Genomic DNA, 18,389 nt, shown 5'->3' with positions numbered 1-18,389 from the left:
CAGCCGTCCCTCCCCACCCCACCGGGCCTCAGTGCCACCTGCACAGTAGCGGGGTAGCTGAGGCTGAACCCAAAGCAGGGCCTCTCTGAGGGTGGGGTCTCCTGCCTCTCTGCCCTCGCCGGGCCTCAGCTTGCCCGTCTGTCCAGGGGGAGCACAGCCCCGGCTCTGGGCGGGCCTCCTGCGGGAGCCCCTCCACCGTGGGTCTTGCCTTCTGCGATCTTTCCAGGCCACTGCCCTGCTCTGCTCGCTGCCCGCCGTGTTCCCGGGGAAGAGAGCGGAGCGTCCGCTGGCTGCCTCGCGCCCTCCCACCCTCCCTGCATAGCTGGCATTCCTGGCCTGGCATCCTGGGACCCCAGCCTGGAGAGAAACCAGGCGGCCTGCGAGAAAGCAGGCAGCGAGCCGGGGTCCCTGGGCAGGGCTGGCTCCTGGTCCCTGCCAGGAATGGCACGAGGAGTCCAGGGCTCAGGGCACAGGGGAGCAGGAGGGTCCACTCAGCCCACCCTGCTGAACTGTGAACCTGCAGCCCCTCAGCCATGGTGACCCCAAACCTCAGACCCCGACCCCGACCTGCGACACATGTACCTGCAGGCCAGGTCCATGGCGACACCTGGGTTCTGGCCCCAGTGGACCAGATTCTCACTCCTCCCCAAGAAGCCCGCCTGGGTCTCTCCTCAGTCCTGCCCCCGCCCCCGTGAGGTCATCTGTGCCAGGCTCCTGAAGAGGTCCCCAGGCCTGGAATCAGAGATCCCCTACTCGAGGTGTCCCACAGCACAGATGGGGTCACCAGAGATGCCACTAGAGGCCACACAGCCAGCTGAGGCCCAAGCAGCACTGAGGGTCCTCTGCCCTGGCCCTGGCCCTAATGAGCCAAATCTCTTGGATGCAGGGCACCCTGAAGGCCTGGGCAGCCAGGGTGCCAACCCAAAACCTCAGGACAGACGGACAGGCGGGCAGGTGGGCAGACAGGTGGGAGGGAGCTGGCAGGCCCTGCTGGCCTGTGGCCAGCTAGGGAGTCTGGCTACTTGGTGGCTGGGCCAGCGCCTCAGACTTCCTGGCCCTGGAAGGCTCCGAGCTGCTGGTTGGGGGCCGAGTCCCCCCTGGTGGGCAGTGACTCTGGTTTTGCAACTTCAAGGCAGGGACCTTGGCTGCAGTCCTCCAAGGACCCCTTCCACAAACAGACGAGAGCCAGAACCCCGAGAGGCTGGGGCCCGCCCCGTCCACACAGCGTCCAGGGAGGTGTGAGCCTGGGCCTGCGGCCAGCCCCGTCTACACTCGGCTCCACCTGAGCCGGTCACCCCTGGGCCAGCTTCCCACCACTCACCTCACCTTTTAAGGAACCCACTGGCCTGGACTTCTCCGTCTGGGGCCTCCACAGTCTCCCCAACCACTGCCTCCGCCCCATCAGTGAGGGGGAGTGCTCACCGGCCCCCTGCAGCCTGGCTGGGAGTTCATCATTCCCATTTTACCAAGGAGGTTCAGAGAGGGACAGCTTCTTATCCAAGGCACACAGCAGCCTGGTGGTGATATGGTATCAGAGCCAATAACAGCAGCTAGCCACGGGGCCTTTCCCAGGTCCAGACCCTGCCTGCTCGGCTCCCACCCACTGTGGGGTCTCCACATGGCAGGCAGCACGCGGAGGGCAGGGGCCAGTTCTGAGCTCACTGTCAGACTGGGCTCCGAAATGAAGAATGTGACGGAAGCAGCCTCCCCTCCAAAGCTGCTCCTCTGGTGGAGGCCTGACCACAGGGAGGACTTCCCTACAGTAGGGGTCATCACACTGCATGCTGCTGGCCCTGAAGAGGCTGGGAAGGAAGTACAGGGGCCTCCCTCCCACACTTCCAGCAGCTGCAGCCTGCCGGGCCACAGAGAACCCAGAGGGCAGGCTCTGAGAGAGGGGACAGGACAGAGCCCTCGTGGTCTCCTGCCCTCGGTCCAGAGCCCCTCTGGATGCTGACTGACAGCCACTGGCCTGGCCATCTCTGGAACCTTGTTCCTGGCCCCCCACACCCTGCATCCCTGGGCACTGAGCTACTGCAGACGTGGGGCGTGGCTGCAGGTGCCAGCCCCTGTCCAGTGCTCTCTGTGCCACCAGCCTGCCCGGCCAGCCCTGTGCACTGGTCCTGCCACACACGTGTCCTCCCTGCACACCCTGCTGGGCCACCAGCACCTTGGCTTATTCCATGGGCTGAGGCTCAGGAAGGTCACCCTGGGAAGTGGGGCAGGCCTGACCTGGTGGTCCACCCTGCCCACTGGGGCAGTGACAGGCTCTCAGTCCACGGTGAGGCCAGCCCTCCCCACAGCCCACCCTGGGGCAGGGGAGATGGAGAGGATTCCATGACGGGTCTAATTCCCTGGGAGGGGGCTGTCAGCAGAAATCCCCAACGCCCCCACCAGCGGTGACGTCGCCTGGGAAGACCTGTGTGGCACCCAGTTCCTCGTCCCCACTTCTCACGGCACCTGCTGGGCCAGCACGCTCGGGGCTTCTGTGGCCACCCTTCCTGGGGAGGGCTTCTGTGGCCACCCCTACCGTGTAGACACAGGCTCTGTGTGATGAAGGATGGCTTAAGGCTGTTCTTCCGGACCCCACCTGCCAGTCTCGCTTGCCAGCGCTGGACTGCAGGACATGGGGGATGTGAAGAGCCCGTCAGAGCGGAGGGGCCCTGGGAGAGAACCCAGACCCCCCGCCAGAGGTGGAGGCCCGGAGAAGAGGAATGAAGCCTTCGCGACTGAGGACCTGGCTGCCCACAGCCACTCACACTGGCCAGCTCTAGCCAGTCTCTGAGATCCTGGGTCGGGGTCAAGGAAGAGAGGGACCCTGGACAGGAAGCCTCTCCTCCTCCTACCCACCGGGAAGCTTCACCTCTGGTCCCCAGACCTTCAGAGAGCCTGTGAGGGGACTCAGTGACTCCTGGTCAGCAGATGCTTCTAACGCGCCCGACCGTGGGCTTTTAGTCCCCCTGCAGCGTGATGGCAGTCAGAGCGCTACGGACTCTGCTGGAGGCCGGAAACTACAGACAGAGGGGCAAAACGAGCTTCAGAGCCTGACAGAGCCAGGGCCAGTCGGGACCACCTTCATGTGCGGTGCACCTGGCACTCTGACCTGACCCTATCACTGTCTCACCTGCTGCCCTGGGTGGCCCTGTCCTAGATCCCCTTTGCTGGCAGCCAGGGAGGAAACAGGTTCAACACAGACCCCCAGCAGCAGGCACACTCCTGTCCCTGGAGACAGACTTCCAGGATCCTGAGTCCCCCAGAAGCCGGCTCCCTGCCCCTACTACCCAGGGCAGCTGGGCTTCCGGAGGGTCCCGTTCACAGGGCTTTCTAATCGGTTCAGCACTGGGGACTCTTTGGGCCAAAGTTTTAATTCAGAAGCCCTCAGCACCCAGGCCTGCTGTAGGGACGGTGCACCCAGCTACCACTGTCCCCCGACCAGGTGCCTTCCCTGTGGGGGCCTGGCCCCCCCCCCACATCCAGCTGGGCATAGCAGCAAGGCTTTGAGCACAGAGCGCTGGGAGCAGAGGTGGTCGTGGGATGTTGCTCTGGCAAATGATGGACGCCCAGGTGCTGTCAGACAGGACTCCCAGGGGATGCGGATGCTGGCTCTGGGACCACGGCCGACGCCCTAGGAGCCACCTGCTGAGCAGGGCACTTCCTCCCAGCCATATTCCCACCTGAGACACACTCGGGGGCTGCCCACTTTTAGGGTCTTCCACTTGCGGCCTCAGCCCTGGCTGTGGGGCATCCCCAGCAGCTCGGCAGCCACCTGCTCTGGTGGCCAGGGTCCGCGCCCCCCTGCCACTCTGCCACTGGACCTGGGCTGGCCCACGATGCCGGCTTCCGTGCCCAGGCAGGGCCTCTCCCGCATCTCTGGCCCCACTCCTCCTGCACCTGCTTGGGTGCCTCCAGGGCCGAGCACTCACCACCTCCCGGCAGCAGCGACCCCGGCCCAGAGCCAGGGTCCCCACTCGGAGGGCAAGGGTGCCCTGGGTGGGGGACATGCCTGGGGGAGGGGCTGGCAGGCTGCGCAGGAAGCAGGGAAGGGAAGGGAGGGGGCAGCGCACCTGTGCCCACCCCCACCCCACCGGCCAGCCTGAGGGGAGGCCCCCAGCCCAGCGCCAAGGCGGGAGGACAAACGGTGGTTTTGTCCTTGGCCAGCGGGCGGCCCGCGCCACACAATGACCCTTTCATCAGGCTGAGGGAGCCCTGGGCCGGGGTTTCATCTGACAAGGGAGGGCGCCCGCCTCCTGTCCCCTTGTGAGGGGAGCAGAGCCCTATCTGAGCTGGACCCGGGGCCACGAAAAGCGGAGGCCTCCAGGGAGCACCAGCAGCCTCTGTCTGCCCAGGAGGTAAGGAGAGGCCTCAGGGCCCAGGGACTGTCCCCAGGATGCAGAGGGCGGTGCTCTGGTCACACCCCTGGCCCTGGAGGAGGATGGTTGGAGACTCCCACCCCAGCTACTCCCCTGCTCCCAGCTGCTCCTCTGCCACCGTCAGGGGCCAGATGACAGCACTGTGCAGACCTCACAGGAGCTCCGGCACCCACAGCAGTGCTGCCCTGGCCCTTGACCTTGACAAGAGGTTCAGGGGGGTATGGGGGCAAGAGGCTCAGGGGGAATGGGGGCAAGAGGCTCAGAGGGAATGGGGGACAAGAGGCTCAGGGGGGAATGGGGGAAGAGGCTCAGGGGGAATGGGGGCAAGAGGCTCAGGGGGAATGGGGGCAAGAGGCTCAGGGGGAATGGGGGAAGAGGCTCAGGGGGAATGGGGGCAAGAGGCTCAGGGGGAATGGGGGCAAGAGGCTCAGGGGGGAATGGGGGAAGAGGCTCAGGGGGAATGGGGGCAAGAGGCTCAGGGGGAATGGGGGCAAGAGGCTCAGGGGGAATGGGGGCAAGAGGCTCAGGGGGAATGAGGGGAAGAGGCTCAGGGGGAATGGGGGCAAGAGGCTCAGGGGGAATGGGGGCAAGAGGCTCAGGGGGAATGGGGGGACAAGAGGCTCAGGGGGTATGGGGACAAGAGGCTCAGGGGGAATGGGGACAAGAGGCTCAGGGGGAATGGGGGGACAAGAGGCTCAGGGGGAATGGGGGACAAGAGGCTCAGGGGGAATGGGGGACAAGAGGCTCAGGGGGAATGGGGGCAAGAGGCTCAGGGGGAATGGGGGCAAGAGGCTCAGGGGGAATGGGGACAAGAGGCTCAGGGGGAATGGGGGGCAAGAGGCTCAGGGGGTGGGGGGACAAGAGGCTCAGGGGGAATGGGGGGCAAGAGGCTCAGGGGGAATGGGGGACAAGAGGCTCAGGGGGAATGGGGGGCAAGAGGCTCAGGGGGTGGGGGGACAAGAGGCTCAGGGGGAATGGGGGACAAGAGGCTCAGGGGGAATGGGGGACAAGAGGCTCAGGGGGTGGGGGGACAAGAGGCTCAGGGGGAATGGGGGACAAGAGGCTCAGGGGGAATGGGGGACAAGAGGCTCAGGGGGAATGGGGGGCAAGAGGCTCAGGGGGAATGGGGGACAAGAGGCTCAGGGGGAATGGGGGACAAGAGGCTCAGGGGGTGGGGGGCAAGAGGCTCAGGGGGAATGGGGGAAGAGGCTCAGGGGGAATGGGGGACAAGAGGCTCAGGGGTAATGGGGGCAAGAGGCTCAGGGGTAATGGGGGCAAGAGGCTCAGGGGGTGGGGGTTGGGGCAGCAAGTGTGACTTGCTCGGTGCAGAGCCCCCAGAGGGTCCAGGAAAGTGTGTGACTGGAGAAACAGAAATTGTGTAGATGGTGCCTCCAAAGTCACTTCCCTTCCTGGGTCACCTGCCCAGCCCCTCCTGGCCTCTGAGGCCTGAGCAGGCCACCTGGGGCCCTCACCCACTTCCTCTCCCAGCTGGAGAACGACTGTCCCTTCAAAGGCAATGGGGGACAGGTGAGGGGCCTGGATCTGGGTGAGCTGGGCGCCTCAGGAAAGGGCCTCCTTTGGACCTCGGCACCCAATCTGCCTCCCTTGGTAAGATGCTGGGGGCCCGCTGCAGGGGGTCTCTCTCACACTCTTATTTAGTCTGCCCAACTCCTATCTCTCCATCCTTCAAAACTCTGTCCAGGTAACGTCTCCAGAGCCCTCCGAGTTCATCAGCTCCCTCTGAACCCAGCCCCTAGGCCCCCGGGCTGCCGCGGCCAGCCTCGCTGCCCCCTGCCCCTCGTGCCTGCTAACGCAGGCCAGGCCCTGGGTGGAGACCTTCCCCGCATTTTCTCCCTGGGTGCTCAGGGCCACCCTTCAAGGTTTGTGTGACCCCAATCCTCACCCAAAAGAGGAGACATCAAGGTTGGGACACATGGCAGCAGGAAGAGGTGAAGCCGGAGTGCGAACCCAGATCTGCCACCCGCATGCCCCTGGTGGGAAGCCAGGTTAGAAAAGGTCTGTCCTCCGCAAGCTCCACACGACCACGTCCCAGGAGGGAGCCGTGGCCCTCACACACAGAGGGCCCCAGCGGCCACCGCCAGGGTGCCATGGGTGTGGTGGGGTTTCCGTGATTAGTGGTGCTCCATTTGTCTGCAAGGTTCCTGGGGCTTAAGATTTCGTGAGCTTTCCCAGCCACGGACCACCATGCTGCAGAGTGTCACAGGCTTTCCAGTCCTGAGGGCACCTGGGCCTGAGCTGAGTCTGTTACCATGACTGAAAAGGAGTCTGAGGTCCAGAGAGCCCTCCATACTTGGACAGATGCCTCCCTCCAGACTTTGAGCTGCCCCTCTCCAAGGGTGACCTGTTCACTCTGGAGCCTACAGCTCCATCCTGCCCCCAACAGGCCGTGACGCCAGGCGAGTGGGTCTGATTCAGCACCCCGCCCTATGAGGGCCATGCCCACAGGGCCTCTGGGACTTCAGTGGACACCACCAACTACACCACAGTGGGAGCCAGGAAGAGGTTCGGCCTTCGCAGGCAGTGGCCAGCGCCCCCCGCCCCCCACAGCCAGGTGGTCGGTGAGTAACCACCCTGTCACCATGACTCACTCGGCTCCCCAGAGCAGGCGGTCACCATGAGAAGCTGCACCGGAAGACCTGGGGGAGCTGTCACAACCCACCCCCACATCTGGAAGAGGAAGGCCAAGACGGGAAGGGACCTGCCCAGGACAGGGGCCCAGCCTGGTCCCCGGGCCTGGCTGAGGCTAGACCCCCATGCCAGTTGACCCAGCACTGCAAGGCTTTCTCGGGGCCTGTGGCCCCCACCTGCACTCCTGTGGACACTTGCTGGACCCCACTGGCCCTGGAGCACCCACTCTGACAAGCACGGAGGTGGCTAGGGCTGGCTGGAGCTGCCTTGCACAGCTGGGCCACACTCGGCATCCGGTGGGGGCTCAGGGCCCTTCCAGGCCAGCACACCCGTCCAACCCGATCAGTGGCAGGGGCCCAGGCATGCGTCTGGGATTCGCTGTGTGCGGACCACAGCCCAGCACAGGGAGCTGGGGGGCAGCCCAGATGAAAGGGGCAGGATCAACTGTCCGCCAGTGTTTGCCATGGAGCAATGGGATGCCTTCTGGAAAGTTCTCTGGAGCAGAACGAAGCCTCCACCCAGGGCCCCTCCTAGCCCCGGCCTCCTCAGATCCCACAGGCTGACCCCTGAGGGCACACGCAGTACCGAGACAGGCCCCAACCCCCTCATCTCTCCTGGTTCCCACAGCTCTTGTACACAGGCTGCCTCTCCCAAGTTCCCCAAACCAGGTCTCCGCACTAGGAATGCCTCCCCTGGAGCTGCCTGGGCGCTGCGTCCACCTGGCCATCTCACACACCTGCCAGCCCAGGGACACCCATGCCACATTAGCACTCTCTCCCCCTGCGGCTGCAGACCAGGCCCACACGCTGGGGCAGGAGCTGCTGAGGGGAGGCAGGGACCTCGGCTGCCCGACTGAGCCCAGCACTGGGACCCCAGCACTGCCCGGGAACATCTGTACAGCAGTTCCCTTAAGAGAATGTCTGCCCACAAAGCACGCGGTGCACTTGGGGAGAACATGTGTACAGGCATGGCCCAGCGGGCGGGGAGGTGGGGAGCCACCCCCCAGGAGCTGGGGGCTCTGGAGGTATATTGGCCACCACCTGCCGAGAGCCCCTCAACCGGTGCCCTCCCATCTTGCTCCCACCCAGCTTCTGAGTTCCTTGCTCACCCACTCCTCTCAGCCTCCAAACCACCCCTGGAAGGCCGTTGGCTTCCACCCCTGGACACCTCCCCAGGAACACCAAACCTCAGCCAGTCAGCTCCAAAAATGATGTCTCAGGCAGAGTGGCTGCCGGGTCTCTAGCAAGGCTTAACACTGAGATGCCAGGATCCTGGGGAGGGGAGGTTTCATGGACTCAGGAAGCCGGATCTAAAGCCCCCTGGGTTGATCCGTTTTCCCAGGAGGGACAAGAGAAGCAGGACCTCTGGCCGGGTACTTAGCCTAAGTCCTCACTGATCAGGCGGTGCCTACCGGGCCCTGAGCCCTGCCCAAGACGGCCTGCTACCCCCCACCCCACCCCAGCTGATGCCTCCGCAGCCGGGGCTGCCCGCCGGGCCTGGAGCGCTCTCTCTGCCCGGACCTTGTAATTATGTCCCACAGCCGGGGAAACCACGGGCCTCGCAGCATCTGGCTGCGGTTGCGAACTTTTGTTTCAAGATGCGCGACTATTTATAGAAGGAAAACTGGTAGGATAGTAATTTCCTAGGAGCTGGAGGAGAAATTGGCTGCGTCTTTATTAAAAGGGGGTGGGGGCGCGGCGATTTATTAGGACTGTGGCCGCGCGGGGGAAGGGGGTGGTGTAGGGAGCGGGAAGGCGGCGGCTGCCCCCTCTGGCCGCGTTAAGCGACCCCGGACGTGGCCCGCGTGTAAAGGAGGGGGCGGGGGAGGGGAGGAGGGGGGAAGGAGAGCTGGCTCTGAGGTTTAATCAGTAGCATCCAGCTTAAATTCCCCCAAACGGCGGTTCCATAAATCAAACTTCTTTTTAAATCGGAGGCCAGAGCATATGCGTCCCATTAGGAATCGGGAGAAGCCACCGCTGCGCGGACGCACCCCCTCGGCTCGCTGGGCCGGACTGGGCCCTATCCGGAGCTTTGCCGTAGCCTGGTGGGTGCTGCCTGGCCGGACGCACACATGCGCCCATGGTGCGCTAGCTCCCTGAGCCCTGATCCTAGGTGGTGCTCCGCAGCCGCCCTAGCACGCTGCTCGCCCTTCTTGCCCCCAGGTGAGGTGTCGACCAGGGCCAGGGGGAGGCCGCTCAGCACCGCAGGAAGGCACAGGAAGGGTCAACCTGGGCGCTGACTGGGGGACACAGCGTGCACGTGTGTACCGGTGCGTGTGCCCGGGAAGCGGGTGTGTGCGTGCACCTCACCCTAGTGTGGCCTGGCCATGTGCGCCGCGTGGGTTTTGGAGAGAGGGTACCGGTTGGTCCAGGACTCCTCTGGGACGCACAGGGAATCTCCGCGCAACCCGGCTGAGCCCAGCCCTCTCGTTGGTACGCACAGCTTGTTCTATTCAGGCAGTGGTATTGCTCTCAGCCACCCTTTCTCTGACCCCAACTCTGGGACTTCTCCCTGACGCAGCTGTTTCCCAGGTGCTCTACCTAGGCAGCTTAGATCGGCAAAGCCACCCAAAGTCCCTAGGTTTCCGTGCCCCGCCCTGTGTCCCCTGCCCGCCCCGCTCCAATGCTGGAGGCCAGGGGGTCCCCACTCACCCACCCCGCTCATCGCCCGCGGCACTCACAGGTAGCTGCCGCTGGACAGGAGGAGAAAGATCTGCGGGCAATAGACGTAGAGGAGCGCGCTGCGCGGCGACAGCAGGAGCATGGTGGGCCGGCGCGCCTGGCGGGGCTGAACAGGCCCCACCGGCAGGGCTCCTGCGCCAGCTAAGACCGGGGTCCCCGAGGCCCTCCCTGATACCGGGCGACGGCGCTGGGCGCTAGGGGCCAGGGCTTGCGGGCCCAGGGGCAGTGGTAGCCCATGCACCGCCGCCAGGGCCGCGCATCGCGCCGGATCTGGGGCGGCGACGGGCGCTGGTGCTGGAGTGCGGGGGACGGGGGTGGGTCAGGCCCCCGGAGCGGCACCGCTCGCCTTGCGGCTGTCTGGCCCTCCGTCGGTCTGTCGGTGCGAACCGGCTCTGTCGCTCGTTCTGGCTCACGTCTCCAAGTCTCCTGAGGCGCGCAGCTGCCATTGGATGGGCCGCCCCTACATCCGCCTCCTCCGCGGGCGGGTTTTTTTAAAGGGGAGGCTGACCCGAGCGTGCGGCGGGAGCCGCCCCCAGGGTTTGCCCAAGTGGCCTTGGTCTGGACACCCTCACCCCCAACCTTCAGTGAGCCACGCCACTCTGGCCTAGCTCTGTGCGGCGCACCTGGGGGAAGGCACCTCAGGGTAACTGCGCGGAGGCGTGTGCTCCGCTTAGGGGCCGTGCCCAGCAACGTGTGTTCGTGTGTGCATGCATGTGCCTGCATGAGCCTGCGGGAGCGTGGGCGGTCTGGGAGGGCGCAGGTGTGAGTGCACAGATGCGCCGTGTGTGCTACCCTCTCTCCCGATGGCCACCAGTTAGGGGAGGTTCAGCCAGGCCAGCCTGCTTTGGTGCTGGAGCCTGGTGTCTGCCTATGGCCTCGGTGGGGAGGCTGCCAATGGGAGACCCTGACAGGTGCTGCTCTCTTTACATACGGGGCCCTCAACCCTAGGTCCCCACCCCTCATCTTTTGCTCTCTTTTGAGGATTTGGTTGTGACGTGTGGGGTGGAGCAGACCACAAGGACAGACTTTTCAAAACAATCCTCCTCCTTCCAGTAAGCTTTTTAAAGCCTAGAACTCAGATTTAGGGTCCCACCTCCTATTGTCTGCCAAACCTGGCTGTTTAAGAGCCATCCCACTGGAGGGACAGAAATCCTGTCAGCTGCTGGGAGGAGGCAGAGCAGTAAAGGGGAGCTCTGTGCCATCTGGCCAGTGGTGCCGGCCTCCCAGCCTAGCAGGGAGACTCGTCCCACACGTCCAGCAGGAAAGCACCTTCTCCACTTTCATCTCCCCGGTTCCCAACTCCTCCAGCCCCCTGCTTCAGCTGGCCACAAAGGCAAGGGCAGGCCTGGGACAGGGCTGATCCTGGAAGTTCAGGGACCTTGGTGCAGTGGGCCCAGGCTCTAGGTCATTCCATTCAGAAAAGACCCTGGAGAAGATCCTCAAGTCACCATGTTTTGAAATTGCTCAGAATCCAAGACACGTCTGTTCTGGGGTTTGGAGGCCTGAGTTCTGGTCCCACTGCTGCAGTTGCACTGGCTGAGGGGCCTATGAGTGTTGGACATGTGGGGGGGGGGTGAGGGACATGCAGCATCCAGGGGTGGGCTCAGGGGGCTGAGATCACCAAATACCCTTCAGTGCCTACAATCTCTGATTTGGGGTTAGAACTTTAATGATCCTAAAATCCCAACTCCTGGGATTCCAACGTCCTGGAATACATCATTTGAAGGGGTCCCCAAGTGGGGAACCATTGTGCTGCTGCAGTACCCCCTCAGGTCTCCACGTCCCTGCAGGAACCCCCTGGAGGAGGCGCCTCAGGCTGCCTCTGCCCTGGGCTGTTGCCCAGGGATGTCACGGTCAATAGCCATAAGAAAGGCTTTATCAACCCCACAGGTGTTTATTGGGATACACGTCACCAGGGCAAAGGCCTCTGGGACTGATCCCTCAGTGGCACTGAAGGAGCATCCACCATCACCATCGACCATCTGTCTTTATAAGGCTACCTGGGAAAAGAGCCACCACCCAAGGCACTGGCCAGGAGAGAGGGGAGGACAAAGTCAGCCAGCCTGTTAATCCCACCCCAAACCTCCTGAGCCACCGAGCTGCTGATCATTTGGTCATTTAACCCTTTAGGTCACATGTGGGCCCAGCTTCCCCCCCCCACTCACCTAGTGAAGCCAAGATAACTTGCAAAGAAAGCAGGGCGGAGCCTCTGGGGAGGGGCTAGCCAGGTCCCTACCCTACCCTCTCCTTAATAGATCCCAGGGCTGTCTGGCTTTCCTCGATGTCATTTTACAGAGGGTTTGGAGACCACGTTTGGAAACCCAGGAGTCAGGGAAGTATGTGTTTTAGGGGGACACACCAGGGAGAGGAATTCCTTCTCCAGAGCCAGGGCCACGCCGAGGGACACTTGGTCTTTGCCTCCCTTCTTATCTAGTCCCAGAAGAAAGTTGCAGGCAGGTGCCTGGATTTTAGGCGGGGCCACAGGGAGACAAAACATTGGGGTCTTGCTCTGAACTGTTCACAGTGGCCAAAGCTGCAACTCCACTTACAGAGGGTGCAGGAGACTTAGGAAAGTCAAGCAGACCTCCAAGCCCTGGAGCCAGATGGTGGGCCAGGCTGCCCCTGGCCCTTAGCTCCTTCTGCTGGGGATGGTGGGACACACAGAGCTCTCCTGCTAGTGGGGGAGGGGCTGCTTTCTGAGGACTCCTGTTGAGGAACTAATGTTAGGAAGATGAATGGAGACCAGAGCCAGTCCACCCCAGCTGTGCCACTGTTCCAGGTGGACAGTGACTTGGCCTCCTGTGCTCAGTTCCCTAGCTCTGAACTCTAGGGCTGCCCCACAGAGAGCAGGAAGGAAAGACCTTGGTAGAACCAGGCAGCAGGGACAGAGCCTCACTGAGGGCTGCTGACCCCTCCGTGGGCCCAGGAGGATCACTGCAGGGCCGGCAGAGTCCAGAAGACAGTGGCCTGTCTGCCCCACCCCCACCCAGCAGGCCCAACGCTGGCACCCCTCACCTCCATAAACAAACACCCAGGGACACAGCCTACCCACGGACCTACAACAAACAGAGCCACCAGCAGCCACAGACACGCCCTCCCAGGCCTGCAGGGCCGAGGCTAGGACCAGGGGCTCCCAGCCTTGCCTCTGAAGCCGCCAGCTTTGGTCTCTGACCGCTCTGGGCCTCAGTTTCTCCATCTGTAAAATGGCGGAGGAGAGAGGGATGTAAGGTTGATGGAAGAGATAGTTCTCAGACCGTGTTTGTACCTCTCACCTGGGACGCGCGCCTTCCGAGTACGGAACCCACCGCTCCTGCGCGTCTGCTTGCGGCCCTTCACGGCGGCTCGGAGGGGCTTTCGGACGGTGGCGCACAGTAGGAGCGCGGAGCACGGGTGCTGGCAGGTGCGAGGGGCGCACGGCGGGCACCAGGCGGTGGGCGACCCCGTGAGGCGCACCGCACTCCCTCTGGGTCACCCAGTCCCCCCACCCACAATCGAGGGAGGCAGAGACGGATTCTGTCTAAAGGAGATCGCGGTTCAACAGGTAGGGACTCGGCTGGCTTCTGGAATGTGGAAATACGACTCGGAGCAGCTACCGCAGCGAGCAGCGAGCGCGGCCCGCCGGGCGCCCGCCCGCCCGCCCGCCGGGCCGCGCCAGGGGGAGCGCGGCGAGAGGGGGCCGGGCCCTGGGCCCCGGGCGGGTGGGGGCGCGGGCCCCGGACGGAGCCCGAGGCGGCCGGGCGGGCCCCGCGGCCCATCCTGAGCCAGCCGGACGAGTTGTCAAGGTAATTTCAACACGTCCGGGTGATGGATAGAGACGGAGGGCCGCGCCGGGTGCCGGGCCTGCGCGCTCGCGGTCGAGTGCGCGCCCCCCGCCCACCCGGCCTCCCCGGCGGCCCGACGCCCCCCGCCCCCAGCCCCGGCGCGCCCTCCAGTCGGCGAGCGCTCGGTCCGGGCTCGGTGCCCAGCGCAGCCCGGGGGAGGGAAGGCGTGTCCCACCCCCGGGGCCTGGAGCCCAAACAGGTGAAAGTACGCGCCGGGCACGCTCGCCGCTACCCGCGAGCCCGGAGGCGGCCGCCCGCGCGCCCCGCTCGCTCCTCCGGCCCCGTCTCGATGCCCCTCCGGAGCACTCGTCGCGCAGGGGGCCCTGCTGCCTCTCTGCGGGACTGGGGCGAGGGTCCGACTCCCAGGCCAGCCCCGCAGGCCCCGTAGCCGCCGTACCCACTCAGGTCCACACGGCCCCACAGGGACCCCCTGGAGGAGCTCCTCCGGCTGCCTCCACCCTGGGCTGTCGCTCCCCGCTCACAGGGACACTCACCCGAGCTTCACGTAAAGGACTCCAAAGCAGAGAAACACGTAGAAAATCCACTTGCGAAAGTTTCTGTGCATGATCCAGGGAGGGGGGCTGCGCCATAGACTACTGCGGCCGGAGGGGACGCGCGGGCCCGGCGGGGGACGGGCAGGGGCCGGGGGACTGTGGGCAGACCGCGCTCAGCCGGCGCTGCGGCTCGGGCGGCCGGCGACGCGCGGGCACTCGGCGCGCGTTGCCACCATGGTGAGCCCAGGTCGCTGCAGCCGCCGCGTGCACCCGGGGGAGTGACCCGAGCCGGGGACCGCGACTTCGGAGCCCCGCTGAGTGACTGTGGGGTCCTGATAGCGCGGGCCTGGCCCGGGCGCGGCAGGCGGGCGAGCGAGCGCAGCCTCCTCTGGGCTCAGCCGCCTGAGGCCGTGCGCGCCTCGCAGAGCGCCGCGGCGGCCAATGTGTCCGCACTTGTCGGCCTCCCCAGGTGACTCGCGGCCCGGGCAAGGGAGCCGCGAGCGAGCGAGCGCGCCCCAGGTAGGAGGATCCGCCTCCCGCCCGCCCTCCTCGCTCGCCGCGCGCTCTCTCTCTCACTCTCCGGCTCTCCCCTCCCTTTTCTCCTCCCTCCCCCGTGACACACAAACGTGTCTACCCCGCGCCCCCCTCCCCAGGCCAGCTCCCTTCCGATCGCCCTAGCAGGACTGCGGGGGCGGGGGAGTTTGGGGGGAGGGCGGGGGAGGGTGCGGCTCGGAAGAGACACCTGCGCTGCTCTGCGCCGGCGGAGGTGGGGGTAGGAATGGGGGCCAAGAAAAGGCCTGTGCAGGTCCTGGTGACCACTTGGCTTCCAGTTTCTCGGAGGAAGGAGAGACCACTCACCCCATCTCCTTTCCAAGCTGCACGACCCTCCCAGAAATCATTCACTACCGGGACACACCCTCGGTTCTGGCATTGCTATTCCCCCAGCAGAGCTTGGTGGGAGACAACCCCCTCCCCCAGCACTGTCCGCAGAGCTAGCCCTGCATGGAGGCATGGAAGATGGACAGGCTAGCCTGGCCAAATGCAGGGGGTAGAACGTGTGGGTTTTTTTCACCAGGCACCAGAGTAGAGAGCGAAGGAGGATAACTGAGGAGACTTCCCTGGCATCAGACAGAGGTTGTTGGCTCCCAGGGGCTCTGCGCCCTGCCCTTGTGCCATCAGCACCTGACCTCCTCTGCGATGCTCCCTTCAGTGTTGAGAGGCCAGGGCTTAAGTCAGACTGGCCTGGGGGTCTCAGAGGCCGTCTGGCCTGGTTCAGAGCCTGAGGGGTGGGAGTCAGGGAGCCACAGCCCCAGTTGCACCACATCTGGTCTGTCCTCAGGAGGTCAGCTAGTAACCTGATCATTGTCCAGGCCAGGAGCCCTTCCTGCTCCCTGCCTCACCGTGGGACTCCTTGGACCAGGGACCAAGGGCTGGTGGATGGCGGGTGAGGAAGTGCCTACTCTCCAAGGATCAGCCAGCACCCAGGACTGCTGGGTGCAGGGAGCAGGTGTGCAGCGGGCGGGAGGGAGGAAATGGCTGCCCCTGCGGCCCACCCTCACCTATCCCGGGCCTGGACTACATCCCCTGGCCTGGCGGTCCCGCCGACCCCCTACCCCTGATCCCCTCTTAATCCCTACAAATCCTCTGAACCTTTGCCACGACCCGGGCACGGGCCATTTCTCGGCCCCAGGATCAGAGGCGAGCGGGTGCAGCTGTGCGGAGCGCGAGGGGTGGGAGGCCTCACGGAAGGGGACGTCCATCACGGGCGGGAGACAGAGGTGAAGACGTGAAATGGCAGTAGCGGCACTGCCCCGTGCCCCTTTCATCCTAGCGCCTCGGAAGTCGCCCCACTTTACGGACTGGGAGCCGAGGAACCGCAGGGTCGGACGCGGAGCGGGTCGGGCGAGCGGCGGACGCGAGCGGGAGGAGCTCGGCGGGCGGATGCTGCCACCTGGCGGCCACACGGCGCGACGCTCGCACGCGGGCAGCCTGGGCCGGGGATCGCGGCGCCGGGTCCGAGAGGCGGGCAGTGCGAAACGGTGCCTGGGGGCCACCCCGTCCGTGGCGCCAGCAGCCGCAGCTTGGCGTCGGTTAACAGGGCCAGTCCCTGGACCTGTCAGGCCGCGGGGGGCTGAAGCAGCCCGAGCCTCGCGGCCACCCAGCCCCAGTCCCGCCCTGGGCCCCCAGCGGGGGGCGGGGGGGGCGGAAGAGGAGGGGTGACAGTCCGCGGCTGTTAGGGACTTGCCCTGCCCCTCAGTTGCCCGGGGAGAGCGGGAGGAAGGATGCGCCTCCGACCGGCCCGAGAGCCTGCGCAGCGGCGTCCTGCTGCCCCCTGCCGCCCGTGCGAGGGAAGCGGCCGGGTTGGGCAGACCGCCTGGAGACTGTGGTTCAGGGTCCCACCCGCGGGTGGGGGACCCTGAATGACTGAAGGTGGGAAATGGTGCAGGAAGAGCCCTGGCTGGCGCACACAGAGGCGGGGCCACTCCCCAGCCTAGGCTCCTAGGATGTCCCATCCTCTAGATCTGTGACCACTACCGGTCCCCACCCCATAAGGCATTGCAGCTTGGACAGGATGGTGGCCGGGTCTGGCTCCATGGGTCCCTGCAGCGTCTGTAGGGATACGAGGAGACCTCACTTGCCAGAGGTGGAGCCGGTGCTTCTTCTGGGGCAGGGCTTTCCCAGTTATGGATGACTATGGAAACCTGCCAAGGCCCAGAGGCAGAAGTCCCCAGAGTCAGGACACCCTGGGGCCAGAGGGGTCTTAGGTCCCCCTGTGGGCTCAGTGGGGCTCTGCTAGTTCTTAAGGTGTGTGGCCTCGGGCAAGGCTCTCACCTCCTCCAGCCACAGAGGCACCATCTTCATGGTAGTGCCCACGCCCCAAACGGAGTGAGGAGTGCCTGGCACGCGTGGGCACTCCATCCCTGCAGGTCCGGTGTCCTGACCCTACAGTCCTGCGTGGGGCAGAGCTTGGGGTGGGGAGCAGGATGAGCCAGAGGAGGCCTCCCTCATCTGTCAGGCCAGGCCCAACCCGCAGCCCCGCGGTTCCCAGGGAGGGTGGTGGGGAGCTGCCTGTCTCAAAGCAGGTTAAGTCTCTGGTTGCATGGGAAGAAGTTCCTGGGCCCGGTCCAGTTCTCCTTGAAGCATGGGGTAGAGGCCCGTGGGTCCACCCTGCCATGCCTTCCCATGCAGCCCACCTGGAAAGTGCAGCCTGGGAGCTTCTGCCCTCTTCTCTGGGTACAGGGACTCGAGCTTTCTGGTTCTCTCGGTTTTAAGCAACTGCCTCCACCAGGTTCTGCCTTCTCTGCATGGAAGGCTTCCTGGAGGAGGTGACCTGTCAGACTCTCATCTGGAAGAGCATGGTTCCTTTGGGGAGAAGCAAGGCTTTGGTGGGAGTGAGGGGTGGGTGTTGAATGCCCACCACAGACCTCAGGCTTGACCTTGAGTCCATAGGAGCCACGGGTGGGACTACACAGGCAACGTAGGTTTCCAGTTTAGATCATACCAGGGTCCATGGCACCGCCTGGGCCTGAGCCAGGGTCCTCCGGAAGCCCGGAGGCCAAGGTCGAGTCTGACTTTCACCCATGTCCCCCAGGTCTAGAGCAGAGCCAAGGAAGAGCCTCGTGAGAAAGATGGGTGGATGGTGGCTGGAGGCATGCAAGGATGGGTCTGGAGGTAGATGGCTGCGTGATGGGTGGGCGGGTGGGGATGGACGGATGGATAGGTGGACCAAGGGGTGGATGGGTGGATGGAATGTCCCAGAATTGGTCCAGGGGCAAAGAGCCCTGGCAAGAAGCTCCTGGGCAGGGTCCCACAAGGACATTTTGTGGGGGATAGGAATATTAACAGTGGCTGTCATAATACCAGTCCACATTTAGTGACCAGGTGCTGTGCGCTGAACCGCATGCTCCCTGTTCACCTGTGACCTCACTGAGTCCTGGCACAACACCCAAGAAAGCCTACCCTGACCTTCAGGCTTTGCGTTACTTGTGTGTCCACTGAACAGTGCCGCTGCCGCCGGGCGGGGTGGACTCCCTGCTCCATCAGCCGTGTGACTTTGGCCAAGCACCTTCCTGTGGGCCTCAGTCTCCTCCTCCGTACAATGAATCTCCTTCCCTGGGGCCACACACTCAAGGTGGGGTCAGGAAGGGCTGGGGGCTGTGCCAGTCATGGGACATGAGGACCACATAGGGGTGGGCAGCAAGAACCTGGTGCTGCTGGAGATGGGGGGCTGAGCTCAGGCTCAAGGTCAGGTCCCTGTGTGGTCTGGGCTGCAGCCTGGCGTCAGCAGGGGCAGCTTCCCAGTAAGACGGCCCTGCACAGAAGGAAAGGTCTTATCATCTCGTTGGTCTCCCTAATGGGAAAATAAATGGACGCCCA

The 18,389-nt window shown here is 64.6% G+C and overlaps 1 protein-coding gene across 2 annotated transcripts in view; it reads right to left on the bottom strand.

The window, feature by feature from the left end:
• The window catches only part of Wnt7b (Wnt family member 7B), a 43,545-nt gene extending 28,971 nt beyond the window's left edge, over positions 1–14,574 (bottom strand). Inside the window, exon 1 of one of the 2 annotated variants that reach the window (XM_078052541.1) lies at positions 14,013–14,574. In XM_078052541.1, coding sequence (XP_077908667.1) covers positions 14,013–14,083 — 71 coding nt within the window. In that variant the 5' untranslated portion in view covers positions 14,084–14,574. Of the gene's footprint in view, positions 1–9,696; positions 10,288–14,012 lie in introns of those variants that run through there. The other variant, XM_005335022.4, reaches the window with a different exon arrangement.
• Between the last annotated feature and the right edge of the window lie 3,815 nt (positions 14,575–18,389).

The sequence above is a fragment of the Ictidomys tridecemlineatus genome, chromosome 6 (assembly GCF_052094955.1).
Source record: "Ictidomys tridecemlineatus isolate mIctTri1 chromosome 6, mIctTri1.hap1, whole genome shotgun sequence".
Lineage (NCBI taxonomy): Eukaryota > Metazoa > Chordata > Mammalia > Rodentia > Sciuridae > Ictidomys > Ictidomys tridecemlineatus.
This window is presented reverse-complemented; position numbering and strand designations above follow the sequence as displayed.